Raw genomic sequence first — 20299 nt, forward strand, 5'->3', positions numbered from 1 at the left:
ACTAACGTCGCGGAGCGTGCGCGGCGCCGAGCTCTGGCAACGGCCCTAGCAACGGCCGGGCTCCTCCTTCCTGTGTCTCCCGGAAAGCGCTCCGCCGCGCCCTAGCGGGACGTCGGCCGGGCGCGCTCCTCGGGTTCCGACGGGCCGGAAGGCGTGTGGAGCCGTGCGAGGACCCGAGGGAAGCGCAGGTCTGAGTCCCACTCCGATCGCTGGTGCGGGTGTCCGCGCCCGTGTGCGGACCAGTGGCCTGGCCGGAGCCGTGTGGCTGCGGGGAGAGGACGCTGCTTGGCTGGGTGCTGGTGGAGGCCGTGCAGGGTGTCTCCTGTGAGCGGGACCCTGGTCCCTGTGCTGGAGCGCTTGCATTTTTTTTTTTTTTTTTTACCATCCTGCGGGCCCTTCGGGGAAAAGGCTTCCAAATTGTTCCTCAAAAATTTTCTTTGCCCTAACAATTATTTTCAGTGGTTTCCGCCGTGAGGAAAGTCTGTTCTGGCAGGTAGTCCCCTAGGATCTATATTTTTTAGTGTTTGCAGTGGTTTGCGGGGAATTGGTAATCACAGAAGCAGCAGCTTAGTACAGTGTGCCATGCAGTGTATTTAAAATATTGAGATGGTGGTTACATAATAAGCCAGGGAGGCTGTTTCTTAGGTCTAATTTGTTTCTTGGGAATGTAGAAGAAGTAAAGAAGTATATTAATAGATTAAGATACCAGTTCACGGAGCTGGATGATAAAAATCTCTGCTTGAGTGAAAACATTTAAGGAGTATTTCTTTTAAGCATTTAAGCATTATTTCTGTCTGAACCCCAGTGTACCATGAAAAACTGAGGCAAGACAGCCTGCCTGCCTGCCAAATGATGGGGGACGTGGGAGGGGCCACTGGTCCTGTATGAAAAAGGTGGCACCTTGGATTTTAAAAAATGAATGTTGGACCTGTGTGTGTTATTTGACCGGGTTCTTAAAAATACTTAAGGAAAAAAAAAATTGAAGTGGGTTTTATCTAGTATACTGAATTGGTCTACAATACATGGTAGGGAAATTTTATATATAGTATTCCATTGGGAGGTAACCTGTACCTTAGAGCTTTTAAGATCATTGTTTTGGGGGGTGGGGAGGGGGAGGAATCTGCCATGTTGCCACTTGTGCCAGGCTGCAGATGGCCCATGAAGGTGGTTTGTTAGGTCATTCAGGAGGGAGATGCATAGGTATGTTTTCGTTTTCAGAACGGTTTTGATTTAATAAGTAATTGTTGAATTCCTCCTGCTGCATGAGACTCAGGGAGAGATAGGTAAAGAATTGGTAAAGAATGCTTCTTTTGCAGAGTTGATTGCTAGGAGGGATAGCTTTGCTAAAAGACAACTCTAGATTTTAGAAAAATCTAAAGCAGATTTTTCCATGCTAAATATGTGGAACCAGTAATAAAGGGGTAAACCTAAAAAGATGTAAGGTCTATTGCCATAGATCATCTAGAGTCCTGACTTTGAGCCTAAAGTTAGAGAATTATATGCTAGGTGGAATTGATGGAACTTGGTGAGTAATTGGTTTTTTGGGAAAAGAGGGTAGAGGGGGAGTAAAAATTTGTTTTCAACCTAAGATGCAGATTGATGAATGTACCATCAAGGTAAAAATATTTATTAGTTCTTCAGGAATATATTCTTTTTATGTTTTCTAAGTAACTCCCACAACTCCACTTGTATTCCCTGCATGAATTTGATATTAATAAGTATGTTTTAAAGGTTGTGAACCATCATTTGCAGCAAACTGTCTGTACACATTTGAGGCAGGCTATTGGCTAGGTGAGGACAAATGCTGGTGTCATATGGTTTCAGAGACCTTTGGAGGGAGGTGTCCATGACTTCTGGACTCTTCTGTGTGGCCACCAGAGCCATAAGAGAGAGTTTATAGGTGAGGCCGGGAAAGGAGCCATAAACATTTCCCTTTCACTGCCTCATATGCTTATTTTGTTTGATTTTTGTAGAGGAAGAACATTTATATAAGGCTTTACTAGTATCCATTTGGCTTTATGGATGGAAGGCCAAGTGAAATATAGGGGAATGTTTCTGAGGCAGAATGCACTTGGAAGGCCCTAGAAAAACTCACCAGTAGTTTTCCATTGGATGTCAGGAAGCACATTGACTTTCATGACATCCCCAGGAACTGTGTACTTCAGCCCCATTATTCAGGAGGCCTTTAGTGGCGTACGTAAACCCCCTAATTAGCCACTAGAACACCCAGGAAAATAGAGTCAGGTTGAATTAGTCCAGTCTAGTTTCTTTTTTAGGATGGGTCCCATGATGGGATAATTCAAGACTATTATAATCTTAAAATGTTTCTCTGTAAGAATTTCAGAAAACACCAGAGCAAACCCAAACCAAGACTTAGGTGCAGTAATGAGACCTATTGGCCTGTGACAGCTGACCTTTAGTTGCCTAACAGGGGATTTGTAGCTCTGATTTCTGGGGACTAATAGGATCTCTTCCCAGACTTTTAAAACTGCTCCTGTCTTTAGAATGACTGTTTGAACTTGGGATTTCTTTACCTGGTTCTGTAGATGGACTCTTAAAGATCTGCAGACCACCTGAAATTGTGTATGAAATACTGTGTCTTGTGTATACATGCATAGATAAGGTCCGAGACTCAACATGATCTTAAAAAGATCTGAGATTCAAGGAAAGGTGACAGCTTGGTAAATTTACTTTGAGTAAATTTGGCCAGTATATTTTATTTTTCCTTCAGGGATAAGCATCTTTTTCCTTTGCATCTTTTTATTTGGGTCTCAAGCTTACTGGGATTTACAACCTAAAAAAAACTCTTGATGAATAATTAAATTAGTATCACTAACTTCTTGTTGCTAAATTATGTTGTATATTATGTTCTACTGGACTTTTTGTTCACTTTCTATTTGGAATACCACAGAAAAGTTTCCTGTTGCAGTCACAGCATTTCTCCTGTCAGTGTTTGTACTCAAAGTGCCAGGGGCCTCATAGTTAAACACCGCAATGCCATAAGCTTTATAATGAGAGACTCATTTTACAGCTTTGGAATGCATATCAAATCAAAAGGGCCTTAGTCTCTTTTCTCCCTCAAGAGATACTGTGCTTACAGAATATTTGAGTAACAGACATCATTCTTCTTGGAAGGAAATATTTAAGTGAAGAAGTTATTTCACTATTTTATCTCTAGAACTGAAGACTCTGAATGAATTATATATATTATTTAAGATTTTATTTATTAGAGAGAGAGCATAAGCAGGGGGAATGGCAGGCAGAGGGAGAGGGAGAAGCAGGCTCCCTGCAGAGCAGGGGAAGCCCCATATGGGACTCAATCCCAGGACTCCAGCATCATGACCTGAGCCGAAGGCAGTGGCTTAACCAACTGAACCACCCAGGTTCCCCCCAATGAATTATATTTTTTAAAAGTGGTATGAAGTCTTTGAGTGAGGGGACATTAAAATTTTTAGTTTACAAGATCACACTTTATTTTTCTGGGCATATATTTCAGCTTTGGGGGTATTTTACAAATCATAATTGGTAGTAGATGCCTGTCCTATTTTAATGGATGTTTAGTTATATTTTTGTGTGTGTGATATAAGTTGGAGAAGAATAAGTCTTTTGAAACATAACAACTAAGTTTTACTGATTTCACTGGAACCTTGTATTTTCATTAGGATCCAGGTTGAGATTTTATATAACATTGGTTTAAAGTCAGAGTGTAGGGGCGCCTGGGTGGCTCAGTGGGTTAAAGCCTGGGATCGAGCCCCATATCGGGCTCTCTGCTTAGCAGGGAGCCTGCTTTCTCCCCTCTCTCTCTGCCTGCCTCTCTGCCTACTTGTGATCTCTGTCAAATAAATAAATAAAATCTAAAAAAAATAAAATAAAAAAAAATAAAGTCAGAGTGTACAGGGTTGAATACATTCCTGGCTGATAATAGCATTTAAACGCTGTATTCCTAATATAAAACAAAATAAGAGTCACTGAAAAATGTATTATTGGTACCTAAGTTTTATATTTGAAATAGTTTTTCTAAGAGAGCACCTTTTTATTTTTATGGAGGAAATGACTCCAGGGTAATTTATTGTTTGAGTTTATTCCTTTTTAATTTTGTATTTTAAATCATGCTAATTAAGTGGTTTAAAAAGCTTATTAGTACTTGTTAATAAATACTAAAAATGGCATGCAGTTGTAAATTAAATTGGGTAATTTTATTTGTGGAGACAAGGAACAAAATATTTCCTGTCTTTATTTCACCCCTACCCCACTTTTTTTTTTCTTTTGCAGTGCACCTATGATTTATGTTTTAGAAATAGATGTTAAACTTTGGTTTGAATGAAAAATGTCTCTCAACCCATCTATATTTCTCAAAGAAAAGGAAGAAAATAATTCAAAATTTGTAGAAATACAGCACTCACAAACTACTTCCATAGCTGCAGAAGATCCTTTTCAAAACTTATGCTTAGCATCTCAAGAAGTTCTTCAAAAAGCTCAACAAAGTGGAAGATCAAAATGTCTCCAATGTGGTGGTTCAAGAATGTTCTATTGCTATACATGTTATGTCCCAGTTGAAAATGTACCTATTGAACAGATGCCACTTGTGAAGGTTGGTAAGAAATTTAATTATCTGAAAGTAGGAGAAGAGGTTTTAAAAAGATATCTCATACATACCTACTCTAATACAGTTGATAAGCATGATAAGTAACATCATTATGGAGATGAATAATATTAATAGAAAATTTAATCTTACAGACTGGTAAACCTATTTGCTTTTCTTGTCTTTGGAAAAAGACACACACTGCTAAAACACTGAGATGAATGATATTGTTTTTAATGAAATCAGTTACTTTTTCACTAATGATTATAATTCATCTAAAACATAGGGGGAGATGTGGCATAAACATGAATGCTACAAGAGACAAGTGTATAATTGCCTGAAGGAACTTCAAAAACTACCTCAGGGCCTTAGACTTCTTTTTAAGAAAACATATCCTAAAGGAAATAGCATTGAATTTTTGCTTGGGCTTAGCCCCATTCTACATGGAGATGGAGCTCATGTCAGTGACTAAAACTAAACTAAAATTAAAAATACTAAGACTGGAGCACCCAGGTAACTCAGTTGGTTGGGTGTCCGACTTTGGTTTCAATTCATTTCTTAATCACAGGGTTGTGAGTTCAAGTCCCACATTGGGCTCCACACTAGGCATGGAGACTACTTGAAAAAAAAAAAAAAAAAAGAACTAAGGCCACTCTTTGGGCTATATTATAATTGTAGTGATTTAAGCCAGATTTAAGCCAGACTTTAAAAAATTGATTTGAATTGATTGCTTACTTTATACGTTTTGTTGTTTACCAAGACTACTCTTGTTTATGTAAAAGGTCTGTGGACCATGATGTCTATGTAATCAAAGAATTTATTACATATATGTCAACTTGTCTAACATTGACATGAACTTTAGGAGTAAATCAAATAATGTATAAAATTTGCTGTCAGGACTTTAGAGAGACTAAACTCTACACATGGACTTAGTGGGGACTTACTAGTAAGAAAATAAGTTAAAACTATATTTAAAAGTATTTAATGTGGTGATTTTAAGATTCATTTAAATTTGAAGTAAAATAGCTTAACACTTATATTTTGTTACTTGAAATTCAATTTAGCTTATATGTTACCTTGCTAAGTCCAGGGTCTCCTCAAGGGTCTAAAATCATACTTACAGGCTGTTGGAAAGTTACTGGGCAAGATGAAATAAGCATGGAACCTAATCAGCTTTATAGTTAACCTTAGAAAAACTTAGAGTTTGAGGAAAATAATCTTCTTTAAGTTCCCTATTATCTTGTAAGAGTGTTAAATTTCAAAAGTGTAGTTTTTGAAGTATGAACAGAATTATTCTATGTTCTTTTCATATCATAGCCACATAGAGAGTATCCCTTTAAAAGTTTTATTTTAAAATGTATTGTGTTCAAAAGGATTGAAGATCAGAATAATAAGAGTCGGTAACATATTGACTTTTCATAGATATTTATTTTCATAGAAATTTAATAATAGAGGATTATTTTCCAAATTAGTGATCTAATATCCATTATTTAGTAGAAATGACTTAAAACACTATGCCAAATGTTTGATCAACTCTAGATGGCCTACCAGAGTATGCAGAGTTTTTAAAAGTGTTATATTTTAAAGGCCATATATAAAACTCAGTATGTTAATATAAGTAGTAATAAAAGCGCTATACAATTTTTTCTAATTTTTACTTTATTTTTACAAATCATTCAGCATTTGCTTTTAGATAGCCTGCTTGGGAAGGGAAGACGACTACATAATGAGTAAGTGCCTCCCAAGCTTTAAATTTTAATCTACAGAATAAATTCATAAATGCTGATTTTTTTCATGTAGAATATGATTTTTTTAAAATGTCATGAGAAATGCATGAGTAGAGATTAAAGATACTCTTGGTATTTTTTAAAGGAAGAGCAAAAATAATCATGAGGTCAAAGAAAGCTTCATCTTTTTAGAGTCCTAGAATTTAAAAGACTCTCTTTGGGAAAGTTGATGATCACATAGGAAAAGACTTAGGACGTCTTGCTAATGGCATTTTGACAAATTTGGGCAGAAAATTTTGATAAATCTCTTATAAGAAATACAAGTGTTAGAGAACAGATTGGTGTTCTTTGTGGTTGAAAACAGAACATTTCTACTTGAACTGTGTGTCTGGTCAATACTTCTGGTGTTACTCCGTACCCTGTCATTATTTAGGAAATATCTTCCTTTAAAATGTGTGAACTAGAGCACAAACATTTGTTTCCATGATTTTATCTGTGTCTGTGCTTTTGTTTCATAATGTTAGAAATTTCAGGCTTGCTCAGGGAGAACTAAAGTAACTAGACTGGGTCCCAGTAATAACTTCTTGAGCACAAATTTTGCACAATTGTCTACCTATAGGATTTAGTCCATAATAGGCAAGGTATGTGATGTTTAAATACATGAATAACAGTCAGCCCTATATCCTTGACATAAATGATACCCTTCAGACATAGCCAGCTGATGAGAAATGTTGATGGTCACCTTTGGAATTTCCAGTTCTACTCATCAGCCATGTAAGAAAGTTGGTTTTATTAGTAATAGAATACTTTATCATGATGTGCTTTCTTTTTCTTCTTTCCTATCTTCCCTGGGCTAAGATAATGCTGACCTGGGACTGAGAGACCCTGGGGAAAGGGAATGTAGTGTCAACTGAGACTGAGCATCATGAGGAAATTCTGATGTAGAGTTCAGCCAGAAGTAGAGTGATGTAAAATCATTTGTGAACTGCCTACTTAAATGGTAAATTTTCTGTGACGAGAAATTGGTTTGACGATTTAAAGCAGTTGGCCCTCATTGGTTACTAGGCCTAAGTGGGGAGGGAAGGAGATACAGGGTTTGAAACCCTAAAGTGAAAACTATTTGGGATACATATTCATGGCCCTTCTGGGATAGATACCATCCTTTTTCCACACAATAATCCAGAAAGATAAAGTATATGCACCTGGGGTCATTCAGTAGCATGCAGCAACTGCCCCTTTAAAAAACAGCTCTGCAGTTAATGATACACACAACAATATGGATGAATCTCAGAATAATTATTCCGAGTGAAAGAAGTCAGATGAAAAGAGTACTTACCATATGATTTCATTTATATAAAATCCAAGAAAATACAAACTAACGTATAGTGATAAGTTACCAATTGTTACCTAAGGACTGTGGGTGGTAGTTGATGGGGAAAGGGGAAGAAGGGAGGCTTTTGGGGGTGACAGTTACGTTCATGATCTTGACTATGGTGATGAATTCAAGGGTATTAAAATTCATTATATTGTACACTTTAAATATATGGAGTTTATTATACCAATTTTATCTATTAAAGCTGTTTTAAAGAGAGAAAAATAGTTTTGTACTCCAGGGTAAATTTAGCTTTTCCCAGGGTAGATACCTAGGATCCTGCCTGTTATGGGTGGGGTGGGAGCTGGAAGAGTATTTGTAATAATATATGTCATTTATAATCTGCACTGAAGAATCCGTCTCAGAGTTTCTCATATACATTTTTGGGGGGATGTGACTCAGCTTTCATTTTCATAACCATGGCTGCCTATAGCACTTGTGCAAACGTTATACAGGAAACTAAATCAAACAAGTGAGGGAAATAACAGAAAAATCTAACTTGAAAAATGTTAGAGAATATTATTTTTGCAAAGGGGCAGGATGTAATTCATAACAAGTAATGAAACTTAAAGGAAAATAGACAAAATGATTTTTTCAGAGAGTTAATTTTTACATGAAGTGTGTACCTTCTAGACCTGTTCTGTTACTTTTCCAATTGATAATTATTTCATTTGTGCCATTAAAGGCCATTGATGAGAATCATGATGTTCACGATAAACGGTGAACCCTTTTAAGGGTAATACCTGGGACCTCAAAGGATGTATAGGGAGTAAAATTTTGACTTGAATTTTACATGTGACACTTTTGCCCAGCTTATATTTCCTTTTATTGTGTCATAAAATTAATCCTAAAATTTATAGGAATTATAAAAAGTGTTCTTGACACAGATACTGAAATGCAAGGAATTGAACTCAAAGCCTATGTAGCTTAAATGAAAATGGCCTTGAAGCTTTGCTTTAAGAACAATTCTGTGTTGAATACATTGGAAATAATTGTTCTATTATATGATCAACAATATCGAGGAAGAAACTTAGGTTTGCTTTATGACTCTTAGCATTCCTAATTTGGTTTAGAAAAGTATGCCTTTCATATCATATTTATAGGAACTTAGTGTGAACTTGTTATGTAAGCTTTGAAGATCATTTTTAATTAACATGAAAATCTGAATTTTTGTATTTATTGTGTTCATTTGTCCTTTTTTAAATTTTAGCTTCCACTGAAGATTGACATCATTAAACATCCAAATGAAACAGATGGCAAAAGTACTGCTATACATGCAAAACTATTAGCACCTGAATTTGTAAATATTTACACGTATCCTTGTATTCCAGAATATGAAGAAAAGAACCATGAAGTAGGCAGCTTATTTTTTACACCTCTTCACATTGAATCTAAAAAAGAGTTTTAAATTCCATTGCTTTTCTGAACTTGAACATAATTAAATATTTTTCTTAATGACCTAGGGTTATCTTTATGTAACAGTAAGCAATATACAACTTACTTACTTCATTGGTATCTTCAAAGATCAAATGATCTTAGATTGCTAAGGCTTTTTGAATTTTGTCTTTCTACTTGTTGTAGTTGTTCTGCCTTACTTCTTCAGGTTTTTCCTCCTTGCCCATATTGCTGTGCCTGCTTTTACTTTCTCTCCTCTCCATTTTCCTGCTGATGCTACATAAAGATGATTTCATACAAACTAAGAAACCATATTACAAACATTGGGATTTCTCCAAAAGGAGAAAAAAGTCTGAATTAGAAGGATTTTCAAGAATACTCCCTGAATTAAGAGCTTTAATACATGACCTTTGTAACGCCTTTTGCTTGCTCAGAGGCCTTCCTTTGATCATTCCTAGATTCAAAATTGGTTTTCATGTATTTGAAATTGTCACATTGGTGAGATATTACTGCTCTTATTGAAAAGTAATAGATCCAAAAAAAAAAAAAAAAGGCCCTGGGTACTTTAGAAAAAAGTATGGAAACTCTTCTGGGTTTCTTGGAGATATTTGCTGGTGTGGTTAATCTGGAAGCATAATTAAAAATTAATGTGTTCACTTGCTGTAGGCAGAACTTAGATTTTTCTTTCCCATCAGTATATTTGTATTTTGGTTGAATTTATATAGTTGTTTGTAAATGATTTCTGAGTTTTGGATCAAGGAGTATCTTTGTGATTCCCTCTCTGGTCAGCAAGGTATCACTTATCTCAATTGAATAGAATACAGTGTTGGAGTCTATAAAGAGATGTGATATGCTTACAGTCCAAGAAAATTACAAAGCCCTGAACTTTGCTTATTGGGTATGGGGGAAATAGAGGCACGCATTTTAAGTGTTTGAGAAACTTTTATAACTAAAGTTTTCAAATTCAAGATTTTTCCTTTTATTTTTATATTGCTTATGTTTTCATATAAAAAATGATATATGTTCATTAAAGAAAATTTGGGAAATACAGAAGAGTACAGGAGATAAAATATCCATGATTTGACCAACATTTGTTCATTTAACAAATATTAATTGGGCACCTTTGTGGCAGGAGCTGTTCAAACATTGGAGGCTCTAAAGTGTGTAAGGTTTCAGTAAAAACATGCTGAAAAAAAGGTAGCATAATTTACAGTTATTCCTTGAAAGTCAGATTTTTCAGTCTTAATTTTTCACTGTAATATACTTTAACAGATATTCTGGGTATTGTGAGTTGTATTTATGATTTTTTTTAAGATAAATTCCCAAAACTGAAATAACCAAAGGGTGTGAACATTTCAAGACTCTTGATTCAAAGTGCCAAACTGCTTTCATAAAGAGTTATACTATCAAAACCTGACATCAGTAATGGCTATAAAGGCCCAAAACATCATATCCTCACCAGCAGTGATAGTATTATTTGTTTGATTTCTGCTTATTATATTGAAATTGTGAAAATTTTATTTAATTATTGAGTGCTTTTCATTGGTTCTTTTACCTAGTGTGACGTACGTTGTATTTTATACTGTGAAATATTACATTAGTTAGTTTTTTGATTCAGTGTACAATTAACTTGGCTTCTGTCAATTATTTTGAAACAATACTTCTAGCTAGTATATTATGATTTTTAAATCTTAGGGAAGAGCCAAAAACTTTACCATCCTTATTAAAGAAACACACTAACTTTCAATCGGCTCAAGTGGTTGTTATAGAACCTAATGCTTGTTTCTCAGGTGTGCGGGATGTTCTTTTCTCTTTAAGTTTTAAAAGTGTCAGAATTTATTCATTTTGAAGATCATAACAGCACACTACTAACTTAAGTTTCTTTGCCTTAGGTTGCACTTGTTTTTCCTGGACCTAAGTCTGTCTCAATAAAAGATATTTCTTTTCATCTGCAAAAAAGGATTCAAAATAATGTTAAAGACAAAAATGACGACCCCGACAAGCCATTTATTAAACGCAAGAAAACTGAAGAACAGGATTCGAATGACAGCAAGTGCCAAGACACAACACTGAAAAAAATTATATTTATAGATAGCACTTGGAACCAAACAAACAAAATATTCACTGATGAGAGACTTCAAGGTAAAAAAAAACAAAAATTTTTTTTGTGGATTGTTCCTTCCCCCAGCTTTCATTTCAGATACTTCAAACATGCAGATATATTGGAAGAATTGCATCAAATACCCATACGTTTTGCCACGTTTATTTCTCTATTATATGTGTGTGCATAATTAGATATTGTATACATTTTTGGCTGAACCACTTGAAAATAAGATGCAGGCTTTGCACTACTTCACCCTTAAATACCTAACTATATATCTTTTAAGAATAATTGCATAATCTCAATACCATTAGCAAAAGTTAATGGGATAATTAATAAAATTTCTAATATCTAATACAGTCCATATTTACATTTTTCTAATTGATCCAAAAATATCTTTTGTAGCTTTTTTCTTCTGATGTAGCATGTAAACTCTCATTCCATGTAGTTTTTATACCTCTTCAGTCTCTTTTAATGGAGAGCAGTCCCCTGTCTTTGTTTTCTGTGACTTGTTTGAAGAGGGCAGGTCAGTTGTCTGAATGCTTCATCATGATTAGCTTCAGTATAGTGTTTTTATAAGGATACTTAGAGATAAGGATCAATCTAGGGTTGTTCCATGACAATTCCAGTTTATACCTATTGTTTTTATTTAACTATTAATGGCATTCCCTTTCCCTCTCAGAAATATGGCTGTTCAGCTGATAAATTATATGATTATCCTATTCATAGGTAAAGTTGGATACTTATTGCATCAGATCAGGAGGCATATAAATTCCATTATTGGTAATAACTTTAACTATTTGATTAAAGTGGTGGTTGCCAGAGCTCTGTATCATAAAAGTTCATTTCTTCTTTGAAACTGGTAGTAGTCTTTGGGGTGATGCTTTGATACTGTGAACTATCTATTTCCCAACTGCTTTTCACTGAGTGGTTTCAGTATTTATTGATGATTTGCCTATATCGGCAAATTGAGGATTGCAACATGATGACATTTTAATGTATTATTTCTTTTATATTTGTTAGGTGGTAAAGAGCTCTTCTCCTCCCTCCCCTCTCCCCCCTTTTTTCTCTCTCCTGCCTCTTTTTGAGGTCACTATGGGTTTATGGATTTCCTTTATCATATGTAATATGTTGTGATTGTATTCTTTTTGATGTCCACATTGTCTCAAATTTTGCTAGTGGGAGCCCTTCAAGTCCTCCATAGCATGGCCTTATTAGTCTTTCTGGTACAACGGGATGTCCCAAGTTAACTTGTACTTTTTTCCTGCCCCAGACATAGAACCAGTGATTATGTAAAAGAGCTATGGTTCTTTTTAGTGGGGAGTGATATTAGAAACCAAGATCTGGCAAATTTATTACAACTTGGATGTCATTGTTTCAGGGGATAGAGCCAAGGGAAATAGATATATATCATGAGTTCACGTGGATAGTTCCAGTTCCAAGATTGAACAGTACAGGGACTTTCTTTCTTTTGCTTTACCTTTGTACTCTTTCTCTTAGAGTGAAAAGTTCAGTTCCTAATAAAATGGTTTAAAAGAGTTGTTTTGTTTGCCCAAGTAGCACAACTAGTAATATGAAGAACAGAAACTCATGTTACCTCTCTTGCTTACTTGTACCTTATGCTGTTCCTCAGGTTTTTTCAGTAGTTTCTCTAAAAATGTTAGGTTTATTTCCAGCTCTTAATGGCCTGGTATGTATACATGTATGATTAGAAGGCAAGAGAGCTACCCAGTTGGTTTTAGGCAGTTGCCAAAATAGAACTTTTCTCAGACTATTTGTTAAAAATGCAGTTCACCTAGAAAAGAAAGTTTATGACACATTTTGGAGTTTAACTTGTAGTAAGTAATCCCAAACTAAAGTTAGTAACAATACTAGATCTAGTTTAATTTACATAGTTCATAACTCTGAGGTCAACATAACTGTTAGGAAGGTTGCTTTGTCATTCTGGTCGTGTGTGTGTGTCTATGTGTTTGTATGTGAGAGAGATAGGCAGAAAGATAGAGACAAAGTGTGTATATGTGTGTGTGTGAGAGAGAGAGAGACAGTGGGGAATGAGAAATGTGAGAGAGAGAGGGAGAAAGAAACTACAGAGCATAAGACCTGAAAGAACCTTTCACTGATGTTTAATAGAGAGATGTAACCCTAAGGCCCTGCTTTTTAGAGTACTACCTGCCAATATTACCTTGGATGATTACAGCACCAGCTTATTCCTCAGTTTGAAGATTTTTCTGAGCCACTGTCTTTATAATTACCATATATGGTAATTGAAAGGATCAAATGAAAGAACATGAGTGAGAACAGTAGAAAAAACTATAAAAGGAATCATTGAGGTACAATTGAAAATCTGTTTTCAGAGTTTCATATTTGAGCTTAAGGCTTAAAATCAGATTTGGAAAAATTTCTATTATTCCTTCCCAGATCACATAGTAAGAATCATATATTTCAATTCTGTGCTACATGAAGATTTTTAAAAGGGATTTCTTAATTCCTTCAAAATCATGAAATAAATAAATTCAGTCTTTTCTTCATGTATTATTGTAGCCCCTACCCCTTCTGGCTCCTTATTGCACCATCGGGAATATTTGGGGCTCTGCACATATATATAGACTGTATATGTGAAATACCAGTTTCCAGATGAACTGAGTTATTTCCTTAAGAAACAACCCGTGTTTGCTGTAAATCATTGCCTTTGGGTTTTAAAACATTTTATCATTTGATGGCAATAATTTTGAACAGAAAACCACTTACAATTCTCTGCTTTAAAGTTCTGCTAAAAAAAATTTGCTGAGTTCATCATAAAAAGTTATTGATGGCCAGAAATGATAGCAAAAGAATTTTTTAGTGTATATGTTGAACTTTTAAAAATAAATCCCATACCTGTGTATTTCAGTGTGTTTTAAAAGGTTCTGTATACTTGCAAGCAAATCTTTAAAACAGGATGGAATAGTGGAAAAAAATCACTAAATCTTGATTATCATTTTTAACATTTTAGAACATATTAGGTGTATTAGAAACCAGCACCATTTAATAGTTACTCTTAAGGTTTTTGTTTTTTGTTTTTTTTTTTAAGAAATTGCATGTGCTGTCAGATCCTATGGTAAGATTTTAATTATACTGATTACTTAGAATATTTTCAAATGTCTTCCTACTTCTTGGATATAATTAACATTAATACAAATAGTTCAGTGGAATTTGGTTTCGGTTTTTACAATTTCCGTGTGTCTTTGAATCAAAGTTATTCAAATTGAAATATTTTTAAAATATCTAGATAAAATACTTTCAAGCTTTTGCGATTTGTCCATTTATTTAGTACTATTTGTTGAATACCTATTCCTGGATGGGTGGTGTCCTAGACTGGGGTATATGAAGGAGAATAAAGCAGTTTCTCTACCTTCCAGGTGATCACAGTGGCTGTTAGTTAGGGTTGTGTCTTACCACATGAAATGGAAGTCCAGATAGAATCTGAAAACAAGCTGGGTTTACTTTTTATAGGTTCATGTCCAGAAACGGGTAGTCCAAAGCTGTTAAAAAGATTTCACAATGCCTGTTAAGGACTCAAACTCATTCTGTTTTCTTCCTTCATCGTTTTCACTCCCGTACTTAAAAGATAGCCGCTAGGTCCCAAGACATCCCATATATATTCCAGGCAAGACAAAGGACAGGCCAATATGTACGTGCCCAATGAGTCTGGCTCTTTCGTTAAAAAATAAATACAATAATAATAGCTACATTGGAATTATGTATTTTTGGAATTTCCACTTAGGAGATTTCATTCCTTTCTTTGGCCAGAATAGTTCACATGACCACTCTGGCCATTAATAAAGCTCAGAAACTGTTTTTAGCTGGACACATGCCACACTGAACAGGATTGAGATTTATTAATATTGAGAGGAGGGGGAAATGAGTATTGAGATGACAGCAGGCATTGTCTGCCACGTAATCTGCTGTGGGAGGCAGGCAGGTAAGCAGGTAAGAAAATTCAGTAAGTTTTGAATATGATGGTAGCATTGAGGAGACACAACCCTGCTCTACCCAGATTCCCTGGATGGATTAACTCTTTATGTTGAAATCTTGATGGATAAAGGGCTAAGGGTTGGGCATCTCAGATAAAGGGAATGACATATACACAAAAATACAAAAACATCATCCTGCATTCAGAAGACTGAAAAAGTTGCATAGGGGTAGAATGTGTATGCGCATGAGAATGGTAGGAGAAACAACTGAAGAAATGCAAATTATGAATGCCCTTGAATACCATGGCTGGGAATTTGGACTTTTTTCCATAGGTGCTATGGCCGTCTTAGAGAATTTAATGCCAGACATTGACATGATTAGATTTGTGTTGTGAGCCTAATGGAAAGATTAGGGCCAGGACCTGACTTCTAAGCTCCTGTTCTGTCATAAATAGGCGAAGGTGTTTTTTATATTATTTTTAAAACTAAATTATGATAAAAGTGAAAGGATATATATAATATAATGTCATAGCACATAATGAGATAATGAATAATTAAGAATCCAAGCCCCGGAATTGTATCAATAACTTTTTTATCTACCTATGTTCTCCCCTCTGCCACTCTGCTTCTCCCCTGGTAGCAGTTAACTGTTCTCTTGAATTATGTTTTTATTATTTTTATTATTTTCATAATCTTCATATTGTTTAGTTTTCTTTATTTTACCTGCATGTTGTATTCTTGGGGACCTGAAGTCACCATTTTGTTTCTAAGGTTTGTCCATGGTGTTATATGATTAGCTATAGTTTATTCATTTTCAGTGCTCCATATTATCTGACTGTGTTAAAATACTACAGTTTATCCAGTTTCCTGTGGATGAAACACTTGAGTTGTTTCTAGTTTTTGCTCTAACAAATAGTACACCTACAAAAATTCTTATGCATGTATAAGTTTCCTTAAGGAAACATACCTAGACGTGGACATTGTTGGGTCATTGGACATTGTTGGGTTGTTGCATATGAAAATGCTCACTTCTACAAGATAATGCCAGTTGTCTTCCAAAGTGTAGGTATATAAACTTTCACACCCATCATTAATGTATAAGAGTCCCCATTGATCCATGATGCTGCCTACCTTGGTATTGTCAAATGTTTTGATTTTTGCCAATATAGTGGATATAAAGTGCAGTCTTGCTGTGATCATAATTTGCCTTTCCTTAATTTTCATCTTTCACATTTGTTTTAAGTATTGATATTTTTGGACATATTTCTACCATCTAAAATTTTATTTGTCCTGTTTTTTCTTTTTTTCTTGACTTTGATCAATCAAGTTTTTATTTTTTCTTATTTCATTTTTTTTAATATACCTATTTTGTTTCTTTTAGAAAACTGGACTGTGCACATGTAACTTAGAATAATTCAAAGTCAGTATTTTTGCCTCTCCTTTTTAACACTTTAAGGATTGACTACACTTAAGTTTGATTCAGCTCCCATCCTGCCCACCAAGTTACTGTTATTGTCTTCATTATTTTTCTGTCCTTTATCTTCAGCCCACAAATTAGATACTATTATTGTTTTTGTTTCATTGGGCAGCATTTATTTGGATTTGCATAGATCTTTATCGTTTTCTTTGCTCGCCATTCTTTTTAACCGACTTTGCTGAAATACATTCCTTCTCCCTTTTACTTCTCACTTTAAAATAAATATGTTTTTTAAAAAAGTATAGCAAAATAAATATGTGAGTCTAAGTACTGGTCTAAAGCGCTGAAAGTATTTTGTGTTTGCATGTTACCATATGAGTTTTAAGAGATGAGAATCCTGTTCTGTGATATGAGTTGTTTCCTCTTAAGTGCGCAGGAATAAGGCATTCTAGCTGACTGTGTCATTGAGGTTTCACTCAACAAATGTGGCAGAGCCAAGGAAACAACTCTAGGTACTCTGTTCATGAAGATAAAACCAAAAAGTGGTAGTCCAGAAATGAACTTTTAACCATATTAAGAGCCATTAACTTGCGTATTCTCTTTCAGTGAGTTTTACAATGATGTTTTAAATGTCAGTTCATCCAGGAAATGAAAACCTTCTGAAATTTGGTGAATTTAGTCCAGTCACTAGTTAAAATTAAAAAAGACACTGGTGAATAGAAGTTAGAGGTAAACATCTTAATTGTTAACTACTTTTAACTCGTGGTTTTGCAAGTTCTAAGATTTATAGACAAGTAACTATCATGTATAAGATTTTGCTGTCTTTTATATTGCTTCTGTATATACCTTAATGCATTTAAGAAAATATACTATTTAGAATTAGGATTGAAGGAACTCAATCCTTCAAAAAAAAATCCTTTTTTAAAAATAATCAAAATAATTAAAATAAATTATCATTATTGTGCCAGACTCTGTGGTTAAGAAGAAATATTTATACTTTTTTTATTTGTTTTTGGCAGGACTGTTACAAGTTGAGTTGAAAACAAGAAAAACTTGCTTTTGGCGCCATCAGAAAGGAAAGCCAGATACCTTCCTTTCCACAATTGAAGCCATTTATTATTTTCTGGTAGACTACCACACTGATATATTAAAAGAGAAATACCAAGGACAATATGACAATCTCTTATTTTTCTACTCTTTTATGTACCAATTGATAAAGAATGCCAAATGCTCTGGAGACAAGGAAACAAGAAAACTTATCCATTAGTTTTTAAGAAGCTACTATGTCATTTTATTTTGCTAAAAATCAATAAACCTAAATTGTGCTTTCTTTATTCTTGGGAAATAATAATGTGTAATGCCTGTAAGACCATTTGAAAAAATAAGGTTTCATTCATTTATCTCATATTTTTTTAAAGGGAGTTATTTCTAAAGGAATTTCAGAGATAGCATTGATTGAAAAACTCATTTCAGAAGTTATTTGCTTAAGTTTGGCATATCTCAGTTTTATTACTATAAATATAATATATCTGTGTAATTAGATCTAATTAGATAGTTGTTTAAGGATCTTCATATTTTTCCTTTTCTACCCACTACCACATTTGGAGGTAGGACAGGTCAGAATCTTCTTGCTGAAAATGAAGTCATAAATAATTTGCTGGAGGTTTGTGGCAAACACAGGCAGAACTGGAATTGTGGCTTCAGTCCCTAGGGCTATTTCTTTAAGTCTTTACTGCCTTTGATGGACATCTGTCGCTTTTTACATTTTCCTGACATCTTTTTTTAAGGAGAAATTGCTGGCAGTCATGGGGGCCTGTGATCCTTTAGCAAGCAAAATGCCCAGTGATTGAGGATGAGCACATGAGCATATGATCCAGCATCCTTTTTGATAAGTGATACGAATGCTGTAGGAGATTGCGTTTATTTTTCAAAAAGCAATATGGTGCAGTAGTTACAACTACAGACTCTAGAGCTAACTACCTGAATGTAAATCTCAGCTTATCCTTTTCAGGATTCTTCATTTCTTCATCCTTGTCAGTTTCTTCATTTCTAAAGAGATGGTAGTACAGTAGCTCCCTTACAGGATTAATATGAGGATTAACTGAGTTAAGGTATGTAAGGAGCTTTCAGCGGCACTTGACATATACTAAGTGCTATGTATGTGTTTACTCTTTTTATTATTTTATCTGAAAATGCGAACTAACCATGCTATAACCCTAGAGCTGCTGGTGGCATCTGTGCAGCAGATGGTAGGAACTTGCCTTAGAATTAAGCCAGCAAAGGAAAGCAGAGTGGAGAGGTAAGGCTGAATCCTGAGGACATCATTTAATCACCTAATCTAGCTGCTTATGAATAGAACCCTACTGTCTGGTATAGTTTCTTTTTGGATTTGCCCTCCACTCTTTTCCATTCTGCTTTCTGCTCTGTGAGGTGAGTCTCCTTCCCCTCTGCCTTTTTGTTAGGTTCAACAGATGAAAGCACTCACGAGAGATCAGAGGTTGAAGGAAAATGAAATGGTGTTATTTCCCTGGCTCCTTTTCTGCCAGGTTACCATGGGTTGGCTGTGTATCTCTACTGGAGATCATCCTATCAGGGCATCTCTTTCCACGTATTATCCCAGTTACTGTCTAATTTCAGGTCCCCGCTCCATCCCTTTACAGGAAGTAACAGCTCCCAGGTGTAACTAGCCCCAGAGTAGTTCACTATACCTTGTTGGCTTCCTTACACCCTGCCTATATACCTTTGTAAATAGTCATTTTATTATATTCTTCAATGTCCCTGTGTGAAGTCATCCTCTGTTTCTCTCTGGGACCGTGACTGATAAATTCAACCTTGTGGATGCTAGCAATAATGGCACATTTACCTAAGTATATTCAGGGCAATAGATAACATGTTTCATGAACAAATGAGTCATTGGTGAAATTTGTTTTCTGCACATTATATTCCCCTCTAGAGACTCAAAAGATACAGCTTAAAAATGCTGAAAAGTCTTGAATTAAACATTTTGAATTTTAAATTAGTATTTCTTAAACTTATTTGAATAAGTAATGCCTACTCACATCTTGTGGATATGGGATAGTTGGAACATTGCAGTTTAGAACAATCCCTGATTATATAGGCAGCCACAACCTAAAGAGATTAAGTAACTTGCTCATGGGTCACACAGCTAGTTGTAGGATCTGGTCTAGCATCTGGGACTTCTGATTTGGTTTAGTGAAGTCACCATTTTATTATGCTATTTCATAAAAAAAATGTGGATTGTATAAGGTTTGAACATTATTAGTCCCATAGTTTTAGCCAAATCAACTGGTTTGCCTATTTAGTACTTATTTTATAAGAATGGAATTAAAATAGATTTCTTCATGTTTAGAACTTGGCACTGGGAACGGAGGAAGCCTCGAATTGATTTAAGCAGGGCCAAAGTTGGATTTCTCTGGGCTAAATTTGGACTGCCCTGAGCCAAAATCTATTGCCATTTAACTGGCTTTACAAACCAACTAAACATAACAGGTAAACGGAGGGGATTTGCCACCATCTTACAGCTGGCATAAAAGTGGTGACCCACAGACTTTGTAAGAGCCTAATTTATAACTAAGGCCAGATAAAATCTTAACTTTTTCCAAAGAAAACAATAATAATACCTTTTAGAACAATGAATTGTTTTGTTTTTCTTTGGTATGATAAACTGTAAAAATGTCGCTAATTCTTTACTTTTCCTGTGTTCATGGTCCTTTTTCATTCTCCTTTGAAGT

The 20299-nt window shown here is 35.1% G+C and overlaps 2 protein-coding genes across 4 annotated transcripts in view; one reads left to right on the forward strand and one right to left on the reverse strand.

Moving 5' to 3' along the window:
- The window catches only part of FAM227B (family with sequence similarity 227 member B), a 194366-nt gene extending 194265 nt beyond the window's left edge, over positions 1-101 (reverse strand). The window contains exon 1 of the mRNA XM_045067751.1: positions 7-101. The gene's annotated coding sequence lies outside the window, so the exon portion shown is untranslated. The remainder of the gene's footprint in view (positions 1-6) is intronic.
- On the forward strand, positions 39-17881 carry DTWD1 (DTW domain containing 1). Of its 3 annotated transcripts, none has more exons than XM_004755463.3 (5): positions 39-188; positions 4273-4591; positions 8892-9035; positions 10969-11218; positions 17567-17881. In XM_004755463.3, the coding sequence occupies exons 2-5, from the start codon at positions 4328-4330 to the stop codon at positions 17812-17814; spliced, it is 906 nt and encodes a 301-aa protein (XP_004755520.1). In that variant the 5' UTR covers positions 39-188; positions 4273-4327; the 3' UTR covers positions 17815-17881. The 3 variants fall into 3 exon arrangements, with proteins under 3 accessions (XP_004755520.1, XP_004755519.1, XP_012913154.1); XM_004755462.3 differs by having other exon boundaries at positions 66-493; XM_013057700.2 differs by lacking the exon at positions 39-188 and adding an exon at positions 510-1525.
- Positions 17882-20299: the final 2418 nt, after the last annotated feature.

Source organism: Mustela putorius, unplaced genomic scaffold (genome assembly GCF_011764305.1).
Source record: "Mustela putorius furo isolate JIRA1106 unplaced genomic scaffold, ASM1176430v1.1 tig00003898_pilon_pilon_pilon, whole genome shotgun sequence".
In the NCBI taxonomy this organism is placed as follows: domain Eukaryota; kingdom Metazoa; phylum Chordata; class Mammalia; order Carnivora; family Mustelidae; genus Mustela; species Mustela putorius.

Excerpts from the sequence above, each read along its gene's own strand:
- DTWD1 (XM_004755463.3), top strand. The coding sequence starts at position 4,328 with ATGTCTCTCAACCCATCTATATTTCTCAAAGAAAAGGAAGAAAATAAT. Across the intron at positions 4,592-8,891 it reads AACAGATGCCACTTGTGAAG|CTTCCACTGAAGATTGACAT; the intron begins GTTGGTAAGAAA and ends TTTAAATTTTAG. Across the intron at positions 9,036-10,968 it reads ATGAAGAAAAGAACCATGAA|GTTGCACTTGTTTTTCCTGG; the intron begins GTAGGCAGCTTA and ends TCTTTGCCTTAG.